This window comes from Echeneis naucrates, chromosome 17 (assembly GCF_900963305.1).
Source record: "Echeneis naucrates chromosome 17, fEcheNa1.1, whole genome shotgun sequence".
NCBI lineage: Eukaryota > Metazoa > Chordata > Actinopteri > Carangiformes > Echeneidae > Echeneis > Echeneis naucrates.
Window position 1 is genome coordinate 17,173,429 of NC_042527.1, and position 17,799 is coordinate 17,191,227.

Here is a 17,799-nt window from a genome sequence, read left to right on the forward strand (position 1 = left end):
TGAGTTGCTTCAGTGATCGGGCTGCAAATATGTTCCAGACAACTTTTTGGCAGCAACACGCTGTGGTCAACCATGAACAGAAACAAAGACGAGAGTGGTAAACTGCGAACAAGAACAAAGTGAAGTTTGCACACTTTAAGCCTCCATGCTTTACAAAAGCTGAAGAGGATGCTTTTTATTAGCCTTTTCTTTATTATTTGCAGACCCTTATTGGTGTTCAGTCTAGTTAGATTGAATGAATGTTGAATCAATTAAAATAACAGAAATTTTAACTTCATTAGAGGGAATATATTTAATATTAGAATATCAAAACCAAATACAGACAAATTCTGGTCTTCATATTCATCACCAGCAAATAAGACAAAAACACCTTTATCAATCAGACCACTAAGAACATAAACAGATGGCTTCATAATGTCTTTACTGGAACGCAAAACATATTTGCTAAAGCCTTGAGGAAGAAACGTTGGTTTTGGATCCGTCCATTTGTATCAACGCTGTTCGTCAATCAGTGTTTAATGAGCTGTTTCTGTCTGAACCACAGCTGGCTATGAGGGGCCCTCCAGGGCCAGCGGGCATGACAGGAAGATCTGGTCCTGTGGTGAGTGGCTTCTTACACACACCACTGATCTCCTTACCATCCCTTCCTTTCATAAGAGATGAGAAACACAGAGGTTGAGATTTATTTTTATGTATGGCCTCATTGAAGACGTGCTGATTTTCTAAACATGTCTGTCCGCGTTTGAAAGGGAAGTCCTGGTGCCGCCGGACTGAAAGGTGACAGTGGTGACTCTGGACCACAGGTGAGAAGGCTAAACAAGTCTGTGTTTTCAGATGTAATGATACATCCTAGTTGTTCTTCCTTGGGTTAACTTCTGTTTTTCCACTTTTATTCTGTAATGCTGTACTTTGATATTTTTTCTCCGTAGGGACCCAGAGGTCTTCAAGGTGGAACTGGGCCTCCAGGAAAAGCAGGAAAGAGGGTGAGAGTACTTTAAACTTTATTACAGTCATAAATGAATCTCATCCAAGGAACAACTGCGTTCCAACAGAACAAATAAGTTTAAATTCCAAAATTTCTCATATTTCCAAGTTCATGGATAAATGCTACAATGCCCCAAAAAGAAGAGCTAGTTTAGTTTAAAACATGGCCTTTTTTCAAATAAGTCAGCTGCTCTCAATTCTTGTGTTGAGTCAATCCATAAAGTCATGTTTATTTAAACATGAGCCATTTAGAAAAGGGCTAGCTTCCCTTTGTTTACTCTACACAACCATTCAATATCATCGACTATTTTTCTGCTAATGTGTTTTCCATGTGGCCCGTCGTGATACATGCGTGCTCTTCAGGGTCGCAATGGAGCTGATGGTGCTCGTGGAATGCCAGGAGAGGCAGGACCCAAGGTAAAAGATGCACCAGGTTTCAGAATAAAATGAAAAAAATCTGTGGAATTGATTTGACAAGTGTATTTTGAAATCAAGCGGACTGATCGATGGAGCTAACTCTTTGTTACTGCGCTCCTTCAGGGTGACCGAGGGTTTGACGGACTCCCTGGTCTTCCTGGAGAGAAGGGGCATCGAGTAAGTATTAAGGCAGTGAATTTTTGGGTCTAGCACAAGAAACAAGGTCAAAGTACAAACATCCCAAAAAAAGATCCTGCAGTCTCTTTTTTTCTAGTCCAAGATCCTCATTGATCACAGGCTTTGCTGCTCTGTACCCAGTCCTTACAGCTGCATCAAGGCTGATTGGTAGTTCAAACGCCACCTCCCATCCGTCTCATGTGAACTCCAATGTTGACAGATATGAATTCTGAAGCAGTGCAACTCATTAGGGTGCTTGACCCAGTTTCAAGAGGTGGGACTAACTCTTTGGCTGCCAAAGAACCACTTTGGCTGCCTTTAACCAGGCTGGGAGGAAGAGTGCTGAGTTTGGTGTTTGCGGAATTTGGGCCTACGTAGAGAGTCAAATGAGAGTGGAAAGAGATCACACAGGGGTATTTCTGGACAAGCTTGTGTGCCTTATCCTATACTGACTAATTACAGGGCCACCAGGGGTACACCCGTGCTTATAGAGCACTATAAATAGTGGAAGTCATATAGGTCCATGCCAATTGTGGTGGCCATGCGTACTGTAGATGAAAGGCAGCTTTGATGCCCATTTTTGTTGCTCTTTTTTCAGGATCATCTGTACGTTGTCTGAATTTTTAACCCACCTTTTTTTTTTTCCCAATAAGTGAAAATTAGGAGGCTCTTTTTCTGACTTAGCTGCAGAGACCAAGCTTTTGCCCCGCCACTCCCAGTCTTTGTTGATATTCCTTTTCCTGTGATTTTATTTTTTTCCTCCTCTCTCTCCAGGGAGAACACGGTCCTACAGGACCTCCAGGACCTCCAGGAGATGATGGTCCAAGAGTGAGTGGTCCCTTACAACTTAACCTAGTTATCAAAAATCCTTTGCCATCCCTAATAAATCACTGTTTTCCTTTCCAAAGGGAGAAGATGGCCAGGTTGGACAGAGAGGTGTGGCTGGAGAGAGTGTGAGTACACTTATTATCTGATAATAACACAGTAAGATTGGACAGTTAAACCACAGCTTGTGGTAAAAGACAAGAATACACTGAAATATATGACCATCATGTCACACCTATCCTTCCCTACCACAGACCTCACCCGCTCATTCCTTCCGTTATGTTAATTCTGGCAATTTTTTAAGCACATAACTTCGCCCGCCTCTCCTCTTGCAGTTGTAATGACATTCCTGTCTGGAAGGGCCATTGCGTTTGTAATGTCGGCCTTGCCAAGATGGAATGGCTCTGAATAATAGATCAGAAAATAGAACAGGGAAATGTGTTGTTCTGTCATTACCCGTGAGAAACTGCCATATGCTGCCTACTTCTGTCTAAATGGACCATAGAGCTGCATGAAGAATTGCTTGCTTCGTCATATCCAAAACAACGCCGTCCTTTTTAAAGAAATAGTTGCATGCTATTTCATCACTCAGTCCCTCTAAGATAAAAGAGCTCAGTAAGTACACTGATTTCAATTGCAAGACATAAGAATTTAAGATAAGACACAACATAATTGCTCATTCCCTGACTTGCACCTGCAATTACCACACATGGCCTCGTGAGGTCAGTATTTTACATACCCAGGTCCATCCACCCAAAGGAGTCAGCCCTTTAGATATTTCCATCTTTCAAGACACAATGCACAGTTTGAGTCATATTTTTGTATGGACTCATGTTCATTTATTATCCAATACATTTTCTTTACTTGTGTTATACAGGGTCCTCGAGGTTTGCTTGGCCCCAGAGGGTCTCCGGGTCCTGCAGGACAGCGTGTAAATACACATCCTATATTATTTCATGTTCAATACTACCTCTGCTTAGTGTTGTAATGTAAGAGATGGTAACTGCTCATGACACATTTTGATCTCCTCAGGGTCTCCCTGGTCTTGATGGACAAGCTGGTCCCAAAGGAAACATGGTGAGACTTCATGCTTTGGTTTTTTTTAGACCACCCAAGCAATCACTGCGTGATTTGACCTGCCCGAGACTGACTACAGGTCAGTGACATTTAACCCCAATGTAACATCCTAAGAATGGAAGTCATGGGTGGATTAAAGATGGCGAATGGTAACAGCAGTGTGTCATCCTCCTTTTCCGTTCTCAGACCTCCCCCTTAAAAAGTAGCACGCTGAACTGAGTAGACTGTGATTGAGGGGCGTTAAGAGTTTAAGGAGTGAAACAGAGGAGGCTGTCCGCCCAATGTCCCATCACGCATTGGGCTTCCTGGAGGGTCCCAGTGGGATGTTTTAGATGAGGGCAACTGATTAACTGGTCAGGACAGTTGGACGAGCCCACACATCGTCTGTGGTCACTGAGTCACCAAGCCAGAGGAATAAACAGCTGTTGAAAAGGACTCAACACAATAGAAAGTTGTTGTGCCTCTCATTAATTTCTCTGGGCTTAGTATTGATTTCAGCCTTGTCTTAAAAAAAAAAAAAATAATAATAAACTAAACATCAAGGTAAACCCAAAAGTAGCCGAGCTTCCTCTATGCTAAAGCCTGTAATATATAGATATTTTTAAGGCACTCCCTGCAAGTGAATGATTTTACTGACTACATCTGTATCCTCAGTTTTGAAACTCAGACTAAAGATTGCTAAACCAAGCAGCCTATTATTCCCTAAATGCCGCATTTGTATTTAGTGTTTGTTGTAACAGCTGCAGTGGGTTGCTTCATAAGTGTCTTGTGTGTTTTTGTATATGTTTAGTTTGTAGCACACTAAATCTCAGCAGGAACACCAAACGGCTCAACCAAACCATTTCCAGCCAGTCCCATTACTGTCGGCCTGTGCCCAGATGTCTCTGTAGCTTCACAGCATGCATTTACAGAAAGTAATTCATCACCAAACTACAATTCCCACCGGTCATCAGATTTAAGGGATGGCTCTGATGGGGAGTACGCATAACTTTGGATAAGGCCAGATAACAACAGCTCTGCTTTGTCAGTCAGTGGATCACATTCCTGCCTTTCCACCTTTATTGTTTTACAATCCTGACACATATTGGATAAAGACAATCCATCCAGTCTGTCCAAACAAGGTGAACCAGTGTTCCCCCTTAGCCTAACACCACTGATTAGACATTTACATTTGAATTCACATAAATTCACTGAAAGACGCACCAAAAAGTTTTACCATTAACTGGCTCTAAAGATAAATTGAGAGGCTTTTTTTGTTGTTGTTATTGTTGTCGTTTTGTTTTTTGCTGTTTTGCTGCATTCATTAAATTTGTCACGCAGTGCTGTTTTTTAGCAGCTGTTTAAATTTAAAGCAGTTGAAAAAATACTTAAGAATAAGTTAAAGCAAATCGTGTCTTGCTTTCCTCATCTGCCTTTCTGTTTCTCTTTGTGCAGGGTCCACAAGGAGAGCCAGGACCTCCTGGGCAACAGGGCATGCCTGGTCCACATGTAAGTTTGTTTTTGTTGAATTTTTTTCTCTCGCTCTCTTCTCTCTTTCGCTATCTTGTCTATCTTTCTGATCCTTCTATCTCTCTTGCTGTGCCTCCCTCTCTCTCGCCAAACCCCCTCCTTTTCTTTTCTTTTTTTTTTTAAATCCCCTCTTTCCTTTTTTTCATACTCCTTTTTGCTACGACCAGTTACTGTGAATTCAGGCCTGGTACATAATTCACACCAAATTAGAGCATAGACTTTTCATTACTGTTGTTTCTCTGCTGCCATGAAAAAGAAAAATATCATCTCTGTCCTGCTGAGATTAGGCATATTGTGCTCATTTGATTGCATTTAACCAGATTATACGCAGCAGGCGGTAGTGAAGTGAAAAATATTCCATTTTATAGTCATCTTTAATATAAAACAGCACACCCAATATTGCAGCCAGGGGTAAATGACCACTGCCAGGTGAGAATTTCAGCCCTGCTGACGCTTACCGCCTGGACAGGATGCCGTCATTCCCCTGGAAAGTATTAGTAGGAACCTTTTCTGATGTTATACAGGTTGAATAAATAACTTTTTCTTTTTAGTTATACCTGGCCCGAGACGGATCGATGCCTTCCAGTGAAGGCACTGAACCGTAGGAAAATAACACAGCTCTCTTATTTTAAGAGTTAATAACTTTTTTCCCCTTTTTTATTCTTCATTAGTTGAACTTTCTAAACAACTGTTAGATGTGCGACTTTAAAATGAGTCCTAGAAAATAATGAACCAGCCTTTGTGCGGTCGAATGAACAGATATTATGAGACAGCTTGAAGTAGCCAACCAACAATAAAAAAAGGTTGGAGTTTTAGGGAAAGAAGAGGAATGCTTTACAAAATTGGCATTTTCCAGAAACAGTCTAAAACAACCCCTCTGCCTTCATTATAAGAATAACAACACATATATATCTCTTTCAGGGTCTTATTGGTCCTCAAGGTCCAATTGGGCCTCCTGGTGAAAAAGTAAGTAAAAATGGAACCAGAGTCATCACTTCAGCCTCACTGCAGCTCTGCTGTCCCGATAAGTGAATGTTTCAGTCAAAACCTCATAAGTGATTCTGCAGATTCACTGCTGTCAGAGCTGCAGGCCCTTTTTGCCTCCTCTGCACAGTATTGATGGCTAAAACACACACAAACACAAATTCCACAGATATACACACACACTATATACTTTTTAATATATGAGTGCTCCTGCATAAACACTTATTTTCGGTAATGGAAAGTGTTAGTGGTTTTATCGATCCATCGTCTCACATGTCAGCTATTCTGTCTTTGTAGGGACCTCAAGGTAAACAAGGTTTGGCTGGCCTGCCTGGTGCTGATGGCCCTCCTGTAAGTAACTCACACCACTCCTTTTTCATTGTTACTTCATTTAGACAAAAAACACACAAGCACAATTGCCACCATATGCACTTGCTGATAGATTATCTCTCTCACTGCTCCAGGGTCACCCTGGGAAAGAAGGTCCTCCAGGCGAGAAAGGAACAGCTGTAAGTAGAACACATTTAAGCTTTTCATTTGGAGTTTAGAGTTTATAATTATCACAAGTTCATAATTACATTTTGTTCTCAAAGGCTCACAGGCAGTTTCTATCAATAATTATATGTAGCATTTATAGCGTGCCAAGGGAGCCAGGTTTAATATGACTTTAAAATGAAGATAGCATCAGGTTAATGGTCTCAGAAATGAAATACAATATAATGATTTCTTTTTTTTTCTCTGGTGTGAGATTTTACTGTGAAGAATCTTGTTCCATACTTAAAAACCCAGTTTCAAAAAACGGCCATCACAATTTATCATTGGCATTCGGAAAACATATGCTTAAGACAAATTATTAAAACTGTGTCACTGCTACATTTAGCAGCAGGGGCCCTTTGCCAAATTCCCAGTGCAGGCAAAGCTAGAGCAGCCTATAATGCTGTTGGGTCCTACCTGGGATATGGATGTACTTTGAACCATCTGTCTGTTGGTTTTGTTTTTTTTACTGTCCCCAGTATTTGTGACATGTGAAACATTTTACACGATCAGACAGAGCAATATAAAGTTTTCAGTGGTAACTTCAAAATCATTTGAATTCTGCTGAAAATCCTCAGTGAACGTTACCTAGCACAGTAAAGATCCTAACTTCACTAATCACAAAACCATTTTCTTCACCCTTTTAGGGTCCTCCTGGTCCTATGGGATCCATCGGCTACCCTGGGCCCCGTGGTGTGAAAGTAAGCACTATCTCGGGCATGCATTACCACTCTGCCATGATAAATTTCCACTTTCTCCCTGAATGTCATCTTGACTATTTTTCTCCCTCTGTAGGGTGCTGAGGGTATCAGAGGCCTTAAAGGTGGCAAAGGAGAAAAGGTAAACACCTCTCCGGTCTCCTCTTTTTCTTTGACATGGCTGACAAAATGTCATTCCTCCAACTATGGACCGATCAGAGTCGTAATTCTCTCTCAAATGAAGCTTCCTTTTGAATCCAGCAAGTGGAAAATCTCTTGAAAGGCCCATCAGGCTGGCAGTTAAATCATCATGCCACTGAGCCGTAATGGAGTGTGGAACATTAAACTAGAATGAGGCTGTTTGTAGGATGGTTTCAGTAGAGATTGATCTGGTGCCATTGTTTTCTTGGATTGCCGGGGTTGAGCATAGCCTGTTGATAGCTCTGTGCCAATGTATGGAGTTTTCCTCAATTGTCAGAAAATTTGAGCTCATTGAAGATGATCTGGAAAAATTCTGAATATGCTGTTAAAAGATACGATGAGATTAGCGTTTCTTCCTTTCCTGTCCTGTTCCGTTCAATTATCTGAGTGGTTTCAGTACACTAAGTGTGAGTAGTTTAATATAATTCAAGAGACCATGTGTATGTGAATAAAGAGAGAATTTTCTTGAAACTGTGAGGGGAGCAATTTAGAATATATCAGAAACTGCATTCTCAATTTCAACCACCAGATGTCAAGAGAATAGCATACAGGGTGGAATAACTTCAGGTCTGCTACTGTGATTGAGTCGCTGAAGTGGCCAGTAGATGTCAGTATTAATCTGCCCCACTGTATCTGCATACCGGTATCAGCAGGAGAGTAAAACACTTATTAAAACTCCTTATCACTACTACTGTTACTTTGTTTCTGAAGCAATCAGGGTTACGTGTTTTTGGTGTGAAGAGATTAAGACCTATTTTTGTCTCTGTGATACCGAACAACATGCTCATATCAAACAGTAATACTTGTTGTCTCTTTCATCTTCAGGGAGAGGATGGTTTCCCTGGCTTCAAAGGAGATATGGGTCTGAAGGGTGACAAGGTGAATCATCACGTCTAAAGGCAAAAATGATGCTGGTGGAGAAAAAAGCAAAGGTAGACTGGTAAAGACTCGTTTCTTGTGGGTACATTTATTTTCTTTGCATCCAGGGTGAAGTTGGCGTACAAGGATCGAGAGGAGAGGACGGTCCTGAGGGCCCCAAAGGGAAGTCGGGACCTGGTGGAGAAGCTGGCCCCATCGGATTAGCTGGAGAGAAGGTATACAATAAAAACCAATATTCACCTTATTTTCCTCATCAGTTTAACTAACCTATTAAAGTTTGAATAAAATGTCTGACAAATGTGCTTTAAAGAGTAATTAAGTTCGAATTTATACATGTAGATATTCACTGATTTTTCTGTATAGCTGTAGGAAAACAATGGCTGCATGAGGCTGGTGGGGTGAGAAAAACAGACCAGAAGAAGGACTGTTCTTTTCCTACAGTAATGGGGATGTCTTAAATGAACTGAACTGGAAAGACACGGGTCCGGGGAGAACTGTTCACCACAGTTTTGTAGCTAGTTTAATCATTTGAAGTTTTGATTTTCTCTTCCTCCCCTCAGCTCTACAGCATTCCAATTTTAATTGGCTTATGCTGACAGTGTTTTTCCACCGAGGCTATCTCGCCACAAAGTATCTTCCTTTTGTTGTGCAGCAGTATTTATGCCGTAACAAATTTATATTAAAGGTTACACCAAGATCTCTGTGGATCAAGCCACATCATAAAAGTACAGCTACGATGGCAGGCAGGAATAATGTTGACAGTTATTGGACTCATTTTGCTCTCATTCAATTCAACATTTTCCAGGCAGATGAGCTAATCTCACCTGTTGCAAACACAAAATTTAAGTTCCTTTCCATCTCAGCTCCACATTAGCTGCTACATATCAATTATATTTTTAATTTCTGTTGACATCTTTCTCTGGAGTTCTTTAAAACGAGACCAACAGTAAAGCAGAAGTATAAATTACCTGCAATAGAGTGGGAAGTAATGGAATCATAATCAGATCTGTATAAAAATATGACTTGGCCTTTTGTTTAAAAGCACAAAGGACAGTTACATCGGAGTTCTGTCTAAAGTGGCTTCAGTGGACCAATATGAATCAGATTTTGGGTGAAAAGCAGAAAAACCTTTGCATGGATGATGTCATGTTAATAAATGTGGCATTAAAATAGAAGTAAAACTTGGTTGTTATAAATGTATTGCTTTTTGCAAGGCTTGTGAACTTTGCTGCAGCCACAAGTGACAAAATCCCAATTCAATGTCTTTATGTTCTCTGTCTTTGCTCCTTTTTAGGGAAAACTTGGAGTCCCTGGTTTGCCTGGGTACCCTGGAAGGCAAGGGCCTAAGGTATGTGATGCACAGGCTTCCTCTATGTTCAATGAGGAGAAATTCTTGCAGTGTATGCTCCTATTCACTGGAAAATCAGAGATCAGGGCCAGCAGAATGCAGGCCCATTGTGTTGGTCACGGGCATTTCAGAACAGAAGCTTTTTGCCGCCATATTAAAGGAAGGGCCATGTTTGTTTGCAATACAAACTAAGAAAGGAGACATCAGCGTGTGTGTGTGTGTGTGTGGCATGTGCATACATGCCTGAATGTCTGCTGTTTTTCTGTATCGATCCTCTTACTGACTCTCTCGTCTTTTGAAGAGGTCTGGCTGATCAGCATTCACTCATATCTGAATTCTTCCCCCTTGTGCCTTTCTAAAACTTGCTGATTTGCTGACTAACCCTGATGCACGCAAACTCAAACCCAAGCGGACATCCTCTTCACTCCGTCTCCCCAATTCTTATAAGAAGCTTAACTTGCACAGTCACCTGCTGGAGTCATCAGTTGTCCTCCTCCCTTAAACTCATCCCGACATTATCCAACGGTTTGGCATTCTTTATGCTGTAGCGCTTTATGCCGTCGTGCCTCGGCTCCACTATCAAGATGTGCTGCTGCAGCTGGTTCCTCTCTGCTGCTGTCAGCACTGACAGCTTGGCACCGATATGACGGGTCAGATACACCTACTCACAACATCCAGATAGGCAAGTCTCCAGCTCTGTGTGTTAATGTCAGCAGGATCTGAGCTGAGCGTGGCACACACATTAATAATAGACTCAGGCAAATGACACAAAGTCGGGGAAACACTGACGAACTGAGGTGAGACAATCTCCATCCATTTGGATCAGAATCAGAAATACTATATTAATCCCTGGGGGGAAATTCTGCAGTGGTTTGAAATGACTTGTTCCGCATTGTTGAATTACTACATATTTCATAATTGAATGAAGCAATTTACAAGTGGAATCAGCATAATGAATATGTAGCTATGGCTTGCTGGAAAAGGAGAGATAGCAAAAACACAAAGGATACTCTTGTGTTTGTCTCCATAAACAATTCTCAACAAAGGCTGCCCGCAAAAGTTACAGATGGAGTCTTAAGTCGTACTTTGAGACCAAATATACTTCAAAGAAGTGTTTTTGGAGAGCAAGAAGGGGATGCAGGCATCTTGACTCTGGCATGGTACAAACAATGCTGTAGTTTCTGCTTTTCCTCAGCAAAAAGGCATATAAAGACCAAATCCTCTGCAATTTCAAAGGTCTCTACAGTTTGGTTGACCTTCAGGGAGTCGTGCTATTTAAGAGATGAAGAGCTGTTGATTCCATTGCATTGCAAGTGTATGATCTTAATGCGAGGTATCATAAGTGCGGAACATTTGAATGAACTCATTTAGATGTTGCAGGTGAGGGACAATGCTAAAAGGTCGTACTGTCCCCACGAGCAGGTTCAGGGTCAAAGCCCTGGCTTGTTTGCCGCCTTTATCCCCGGCCTATGCATGAATCCCTCCACTGGCTGTGTTTTTGGCTGCTACACCCCATCACTCTCGGTTAACAGCTTTCCCACACCGTTAATTCTGGATGCCATTTGCAATAGCTTCAGTGGACTGTCTTATCTCTGTGGCACAAGTCAGGCTTGTCCAGCACCGGCTCTCCTTTCAGTTTACCATAACTGCACCTCTGTGGAAAACAAATTAAGCAGCATAGATCTCTCATTCCTGCTGTCTCACCGTGATAGGCTGTTTACCTCTTGCAATTCTGCCCACATCACCTTGTAGAGTTGCCCTTGCTTCGACGGCACACTGTTATGCCGTGTATACATATGCATGTGAGCAGTAACGAGCGCTACAGTTGTGCATTGCATTAGGGAATGTTCGAAAGACAAAACACAGAGACAAAGAAAGATTTAACTTAAATCGGCTGAATAAATACGGAATTTATCAAAACTAATGTTGCATAAAGTGCGGCCATATTTGTAAGCTGCTTGCTCCCTCTTTTGTTCATCCAGTAGTGATTGCCATCCTAATATTTATTTGACTGGCTCCATCATGACTATCAGACGGCGCAGCCTGCAAAAGCCCAATCACTAAATTGCTGATGGGTATCGAAGAGGAGCTGCTGTTTCCACCTCCTTTGTCTTTATTTGCCGCCTGCCCCCGCCACTGCCTTTTCTAACTTCCTGCTTTGCCTTATAACTGTGCAAACAAGCTAACAGCACCTCTGTGTGCCTCTCTATGTGTCAGAAAGTCTCAGGGGCACGAGGAGGGGAACTATCCCTTTCACTTCATTTGAGACATTTAAGAATGCTCATTTATCTTTAGGAACTCACAAACTATAAAGTGGAACATGATAAGAATTTGCTGGCTGGTATGGCACTACTTAAAGGATGTTAGCGCCTTTAATTGGTTGTGGTCAGTAAAGCACGAAAAAACATTTCTAAGTCCTCCTCAACTTTGAAAACATTGTAACTGCAGGCGTCTCTTTATTTCATTCCCTCCAGGTCCTTAATGTAATGCCCAATCCTTCGCTTCTTTCTCGCTCGCTCACTTTTCCTTTTATTTCCTCTCACAGGGCTCCAATGGCTTCCCTGGATTCCCCGGAGCGAATGGCGAGAAGGGAGCAAGGGTGAGCAGCAAAATTCATTATCCTCTCCCCCTGTTACAGCCATATACACTCAGGCACTATTTCCTATTTACCACAAATCAGGTTGGAGATAGATTAGAATACCGAAGCACATGATGGCCAGTGAGTATAAGACTCACATATTGTATTTAGACATTACTGTTTTGAGTCTAACTGGTGACCCAAAGGTAAAAAAAAAAATAATAATAATAATAATTGTGCAATGGAAGGGTCTGGTCTAGTCTAGGGGGGTCTGCTTTTCCGTGCTGTAGCCCAGTCCATCATTCACTCTACGGACAATTTACAGTCACCAATCAACCAGTTGACCTAGATGTGTTTGGGCCGGGAACTGAACCTGCACACTTCTTGTTGTGGGGCGACAGCGCTAAATTGGTAGATCAGCAAACCTCCATCTGTATTTTCTGGATCACCCCAGAGACTAGACAAGACCCCCCTACAGAGTCTGGATCCCCACAGAGACTAGACCGGATCCCTCCAGAGACCGGTTCTTGTAGGGCCTCTTTAACTGAAGGTATCTTTTTAAGTAATCTTTTGACGAAGCTACTTTTACTTGTATTGGAGTAATATTTGAGAAGTATATGTACTTTTACTCAAGTACTGAAGTTGTGTGCTCTGTCCACTTATGTGTGTGTGTAGGTTACAGCAGCATAATGTTGCCAATATTTTTGGAATAATTAACCATCACAAACTTGGGTATTGTCATATTTTGTCTGCACTCTTTTGGGAAGACTGGCTGCAGGGATTGTCTCCTTTTAGCCACTATAGAATTAGTGAGGCCTGGTGAGTATAAAGGCCTCTCATTTCCAAAGAAATTGGACGGAGCTGAATTCAGGGCTCTGTGCAGACCAGGTTTTTCAACAATAATCTGGAAGAACCATGTATATATTGTGCCCGCTAGGAAAGGCCACCATTGTCTGAAAGCTGTGGTTGGCTGTTTCCCTTAATTAGAACCAATGAGCCAAGCCTAAATCACGAAAAGCCACCCAAAAAAAAACAAAACAAAACAAAACACGAGAAAACAGAGATGTCAGGTGTCTTGTGGGTTACTGACAACTCGGACAGCTCTGTGAATGTTGCCACTCACTGGGTCCAGTTGAAAAGGGTTAAAAATGAAAAGGATGAGACAGACAGTTCCACGGTGGTGAGGAGCGTTATTACTGATGAGATGAGCTCTTCTCTGCTCTCAGACAGACGATGAGAGACAGACACCCCTGGCCCCATAGTGCTAGACCTGACAGGTAGTTCAGGCTGTCAAGTGCCTGTGGGCAACCACTTACTGGCTTAATTTGATTATTTATTTTTGTCCAGATAAGTTCAGATGGTTCTATTTCATCTCGCACTCGACACTCCTTTGCTACAGTGTCTGCCTCTTGTTTGAGTCTATTTTATTATCATTGAACTGCCTTTGCGCAAACTTCTTTAGAGACAAAAAAAATCAAAAAACAAAACAGTAGTCATATTGGCTGATGGTACAAGGAATGATTTTGTTCTAAATCAAAGCTTTCATTTTTCTTTTTCAGGGAATTGCTGGCAAAGCTGGCCCAAGAGGGCAACGTGGCCCAACGGTAGGCAATTCAACTGTCTGCCAAGACTGAGCCATCCATATAAATGATTTATTGTGCTCAAATGAAAATTTCTTCCTTTGTGTTGTTCCTTTGTGTTGTTGTATATTGGCTGTATTTTCCAGGAAATATGCACTGGATGGCAAATTGTAGAGCCAGACAGAGAAGGCACTAAACACTGATTATCTGCCCTTTGTGTTATTACTTTCAGTTTTGGTTTTTATTGGTGTGTTATTTATTTTTGTTTTGTTTGTTTGGTTTTTTTTTTTGGAGCAGAGAATGGCACCTTTTTGTGTTCCTGCTGATGTACTGACTTATATACTGTGCATCTAGGGTCCACGTGGTGGGCGTGGGGCCAGAGGACCAACAGGAAAACCAGGCGCAAAGGTGAGCACAAGGATCATTTAGTCAATATGGAGCAGTGGGCGACATCACTGTCGAAAAAAGTGTACGTTTATTTAATAGTGAGGTGTGGTGTGCCTCAAAGAATCAGTTTAGGGCCACATATATTTTCAGTGTTGACTAGTGTGCTCTAGTTGCTAAGGTGCAGCTACAGTATGAAGCATTATTGCACCAGTGACTGTTTCTAGTAAAATAATGTTGAACTGGCGGGTAGATCAGTTTTAATGTTAAAAAAAAAAAAAAAAAAAAAGAAAATAGTAAAAGCAGACACAGAGTAACTCTAAACTGTGATATTGATGGGAAAAACCAGCCATTTCTCATTTATCTGTGATCAGAGAACTTAAGTGACTTTATTGATTATTTCAGTTCTCTAAGAGGCAGTGCTCGACAAGATTCTGAGTTACTACTGTATGTTGTTTTTGGGATTGTATCGTAAGGTGTGTGTGGATGCCAGATGTTATCTGCTGGGCCTTCCTCCGCTAATATTGTTACAGTAGCTAATCAGGATCGAAACAAGTGAGCACACACCTGCTGCGAGAACGAACAGAATCCATGATAGTGAACAGATTTATTCGCTTACCAGCAGACGAAAAAGCAGCCGAAAGCATGAAATCTCAAATCTTTCTGCTGTTTATCACAGGAAACGTGACAGTCATATACTATATAATTCCTGAGTGTCAGACCTTTTAGAAACATGTCCAAATACACTTTCTGTAAAATTTCTCTCTGGGTGCCTCAGTTATATTTTATTCACTCTTCGTATTCTGACGGTTTTGACACGTTTTCTTTGTGCCTCCTCTCCTTCCTCAGGGCACCTCAGGCAATGACGGACCCCCCGGCCCACCAGGAGAGAGGGTTAGTATCAGATATTCTTTGATTACTGCCTTTTGAAATCTTGTGACAGTGAAGGTGCATCAGGTCCGCTCTAGTTGAATTTTAACTCAAAGTGCATTGCGGCTGTTTGTCACATCCAAAATCCCCCTGCTCCAGCTGCTGACTCCACTAATTTCATAGCTAATTTGTGCAGTTAAAATCCTAAACATCTATAATGAAAAGGTAATGAAAGTTATTTCTCCATTACAATGGCAAGAAAGCAAGAATTGCCACCTAAAATCCAATCAAATTTCAATTCCAAGTTAAGGCCATGTTGTGTTTCTCATCTCTTCTCTCGGCTCACTCCATTAATTTTCGGCTCATTTAAGGGACCACAAGGACCGCAGGGACCTGTCGGTTTCCCTGGACCCAAAGGACCCAATGTAAGTACCTGGTGTCAAATAGTCTGTGAGTTAGCACCATCCACGACAGGCCAGCGCTGACACTTTTCGCATAAGCTTTTCAAATATTAATGTACACTTAAAACATTGTGTCTTGATTTTATTGAACACCTTCCTCTTTCCTCCCCAGGGCCCACCAGGCAAAGATGGACTGCCTGGTCACCCTGGACAGAGGGGGGAGACGGTGAGTGGGGAGGTTCATCTGGGAATGTATTGTGTTGAGCCATTTGACCCTGAAAATCAAGCATCAGCGCTCGCTCTCTCCCGTCTCCGCCTTTCGCCCTCTCAGATGTGTTATACAAAAAGCAAAGTTTGGTCAGAGAGAGTCAATCTATCATACGAAATGTGTTCGTTGGGTGGAAATGAAGCAAGTGTAATGGAAAACAGAATATAGGCAACAAAGTACAGCTGAGCAGACTTTGAAGATTGTCACAACAGGTCGTGCCACCAAAAAAAAATTCAATATCAACAGGATATTTTGGCTATTATTTCTCCCAAAAATAAAATTTTATCCAGTGTAGATAATCTTGATTCCGATATGTCATTCATACTTCTCCTCTGTATGACCTACACCCTGTACATTATGTATAGTACGGTGCATACTGTCAACAATATCTCAATTTTCACCCTCAGGGCTTCCAAGGAAAGACGGGACCTCCAGGACCTGGAGGAGTGGTTGGACCTCAGGTACAAATACAGAAGACGTGCTTGTAGTCGTGCTTGTGCTCTCGTGCCTGTTGTTGGGCAGACACTGAGATTTAAGTGTGTACCATAACAAGTGAATTAAAAAAACAAAACAAAACAAAAAAAAAAAAAAGCAGGAATGTACGCACAGGTGGTGCGTATTGAGCTGCATCAAAAGCTCTGTGTAGATCTTTTATGCCTTAGGTGGTATTGAAAGTGCCTTTAGAAAGTAATGAAGCATGGCCTGAAAATAAATTGTGCTATCTCATTAAGATTCATCTCATTACATCACTAAGTCAAAAAAAAAAAAGAAGTTTACTATCATCACCTCCAATCCTAAACTTTGCTTCTGTAGACGGAGGTTTATAGTTCTCTCTGTGCTCCCATACAGGGTCCAACTGGAGAGACTGGACCCAGCGGAGAGCGAGGACACCCAGGCTCTCCCGGTCCACCCGGTGAGCAAGGTCTACCTGGAGCTGCTGGAAAAGAGGGTGGAAAGGTAAATGAGCGCGCATGTTATGTGTGCTGCAAGAGACAAAGTTCACCAGTGATGACTGCTCACACGTGTTCAACTGGATGCATTTATTTATTTTTTTTTTTTTTTGACCACGGCAGAGATAAATGTCCAGCCTTCGTTTTTGTCCTTGGCGGCTTTTGTATTCATGTGTTTCAACTACTACAGTTTTCTAACCGTTTGCTGCATATTAATGTGAAAGATGTATTTTAATGTTATCCACGAAGAAAAGACTGAGCTGCAACAGCTGATGTCTTGAACAATGTGCTTGTGTTTAATTCTATTATTATTTTTATGACTTAGATCAGCATTAAACATTTCCAAAGTCTTATTGAGGTTTTATACACTCTTCCTGTCAAAAAAACAAATGGTTCCAAAAGATTAAAAGTTAGTTCTTTTTCCTTAAAGAACAGTGGGCATTAGTTAACGGTATAATTGTGTTTTGGAAAAACTCAAGTACAGTGGAACCGGCACTAAAAAGGAGACTTTGTTGAGTATCCGGTTTATTCCAATCTTTATTATTCCTTCGGTGGTTGTCTGTTGAAAACTGGCACATCCCTCCCAGTTCGTCCATTACTTCTTATTCCCTCATTATTTTCACACATAATTAGGTATAATTTCAGCTTTTATCAAGCTACGTTTTATTTCTCTCGTTGATTCAGCTCCCCCAATTGTTTTCTCCCAAAGCCGTTCTGCGTTTTATGATTGCATGTCTGTGACGTGAGAATGTTTCCTCTGCAGGGTGATCCAGGTCCCCAGGGTCCTGGCGGCAAGGCAGGACCTGCTGGTCTGAGGGGTTTCCAGGGGGCAAGAGGTCTTCCAGGGGCCATGGTAACACACAGACCACCCACACGTCAACATGGGCACTTAGAAGTGTTTCATCCCACATCCTGAGCACACACCCGGTTGAATTTAGCTCCAAACTCCAATTACCAGACTAACAACCTGCTGTTAAGCCAAATGTCAGGCTTGGCAGTAGGCCTGACTAGAAGGTGCAGAACTGGCTGACACAGAAGTGACGGAGAGGACTAATCCAGACACAATATTAACGCACTTTGTTAGCATTTATCTCAGCAAGGTTGAAGTAGGTTATAGAGATTTCTAAACGGAGGA

The 17,799-nt window shown here is 41.8% G+C and overlaps 1 protein-coding gene across 2 annotated transcripts in view; it reads left to right on the plus strand.

Annotated features, from left to right (window-relative positions):
* col11a1b (collagen, type XI, alpha 1b) overlaps nt 1-17,799 on the plus strand; it is a 77,241-nt gene that overhangs the window by 30,741 nt on the left and 28,701 nt on the right. For both annotated transcript variants that reach the window (XM_029524473.1, XM_029524474.1), the window contains exons 14-40: nt 545-601; nt 750-803; nt 930-983; nt 1,348-1,401; nt 1,525-1,578; nt 2,353-2,406; nt 2,487-2,531; nt 3,281-3,334; nt 3,436-3,480; nt 4,915-4,968; nt 5,911-5,955; nt 6,271-6,324; nt 6,438-6,482; nt 7,155-7,208; nt 7,303-7,347; nt 8,232-8,285; nt 8,393-8,500; nt 9,580-9,633; nt 12,179-12,232; nt 13,771-13,815; nt 14,146-14,199; nt 15,025-15,069; nt 15,417-15,470; nt 15,619-15,672; nt 16,122-16,175; nt 16,564-16,671; nt 17,428-17,517. In XM_029524473.1, coding sequence (XP_029380333.1) covers nt 545-601; nt 750-803; nt 930-983; nt 1,348-1,401; nt 1,525-1,578; nt 2,353-2,406; nt 2,487-2,531; nt 3,281-3,334; nt 3,436-3,480; nt 4,915-4,968; nt 5,911-5,955; nt 6,271-6,324; nt 6,438-6,482; nt 7,155-7,208; nt 7,303-7,347; nt 8,232-8,285; nt 8,393-8,500; nt 9,580-9,633; nt 12,179-12,232; nt 13,771-13,815; nt 14,146-14,199; nt 15,025-15,069; nt 15,417-15,470; nt 15,619-15,672; nt 16,122-16,175; nt 16,564-16,671; nt 17,428-17,517 — 1,542 coding nt within the window. The remainder of the gene's footprint in view (nt 1-544; nt 602-749; nt 804-929; nt 984-1,347; nt 1,402-1,524; nt 1,579-2,352; nt 2,407-2,486; nt 2,532-3,280; nt 3,335-3,435; nt 3,481-4,914; nt 4,969-5,910; nt 5,956-6,270; nt 6,325-6,437; nt 6,483-7,154; nt 7,209-7,302; nt 7,348-8,231; nt 8,286-8,392; nt 8,501-9,579; nt 9,634-12,178; nt 12,233-13,770; nt 13,816-14,145; nt 14,200-15,024; nt 15,070-15,416; nt 15,471-15,618; nt 15,673-16,121; nt 16,176-16,563; nt 16,672-17,427; nt 17,518-17,799) is intronic.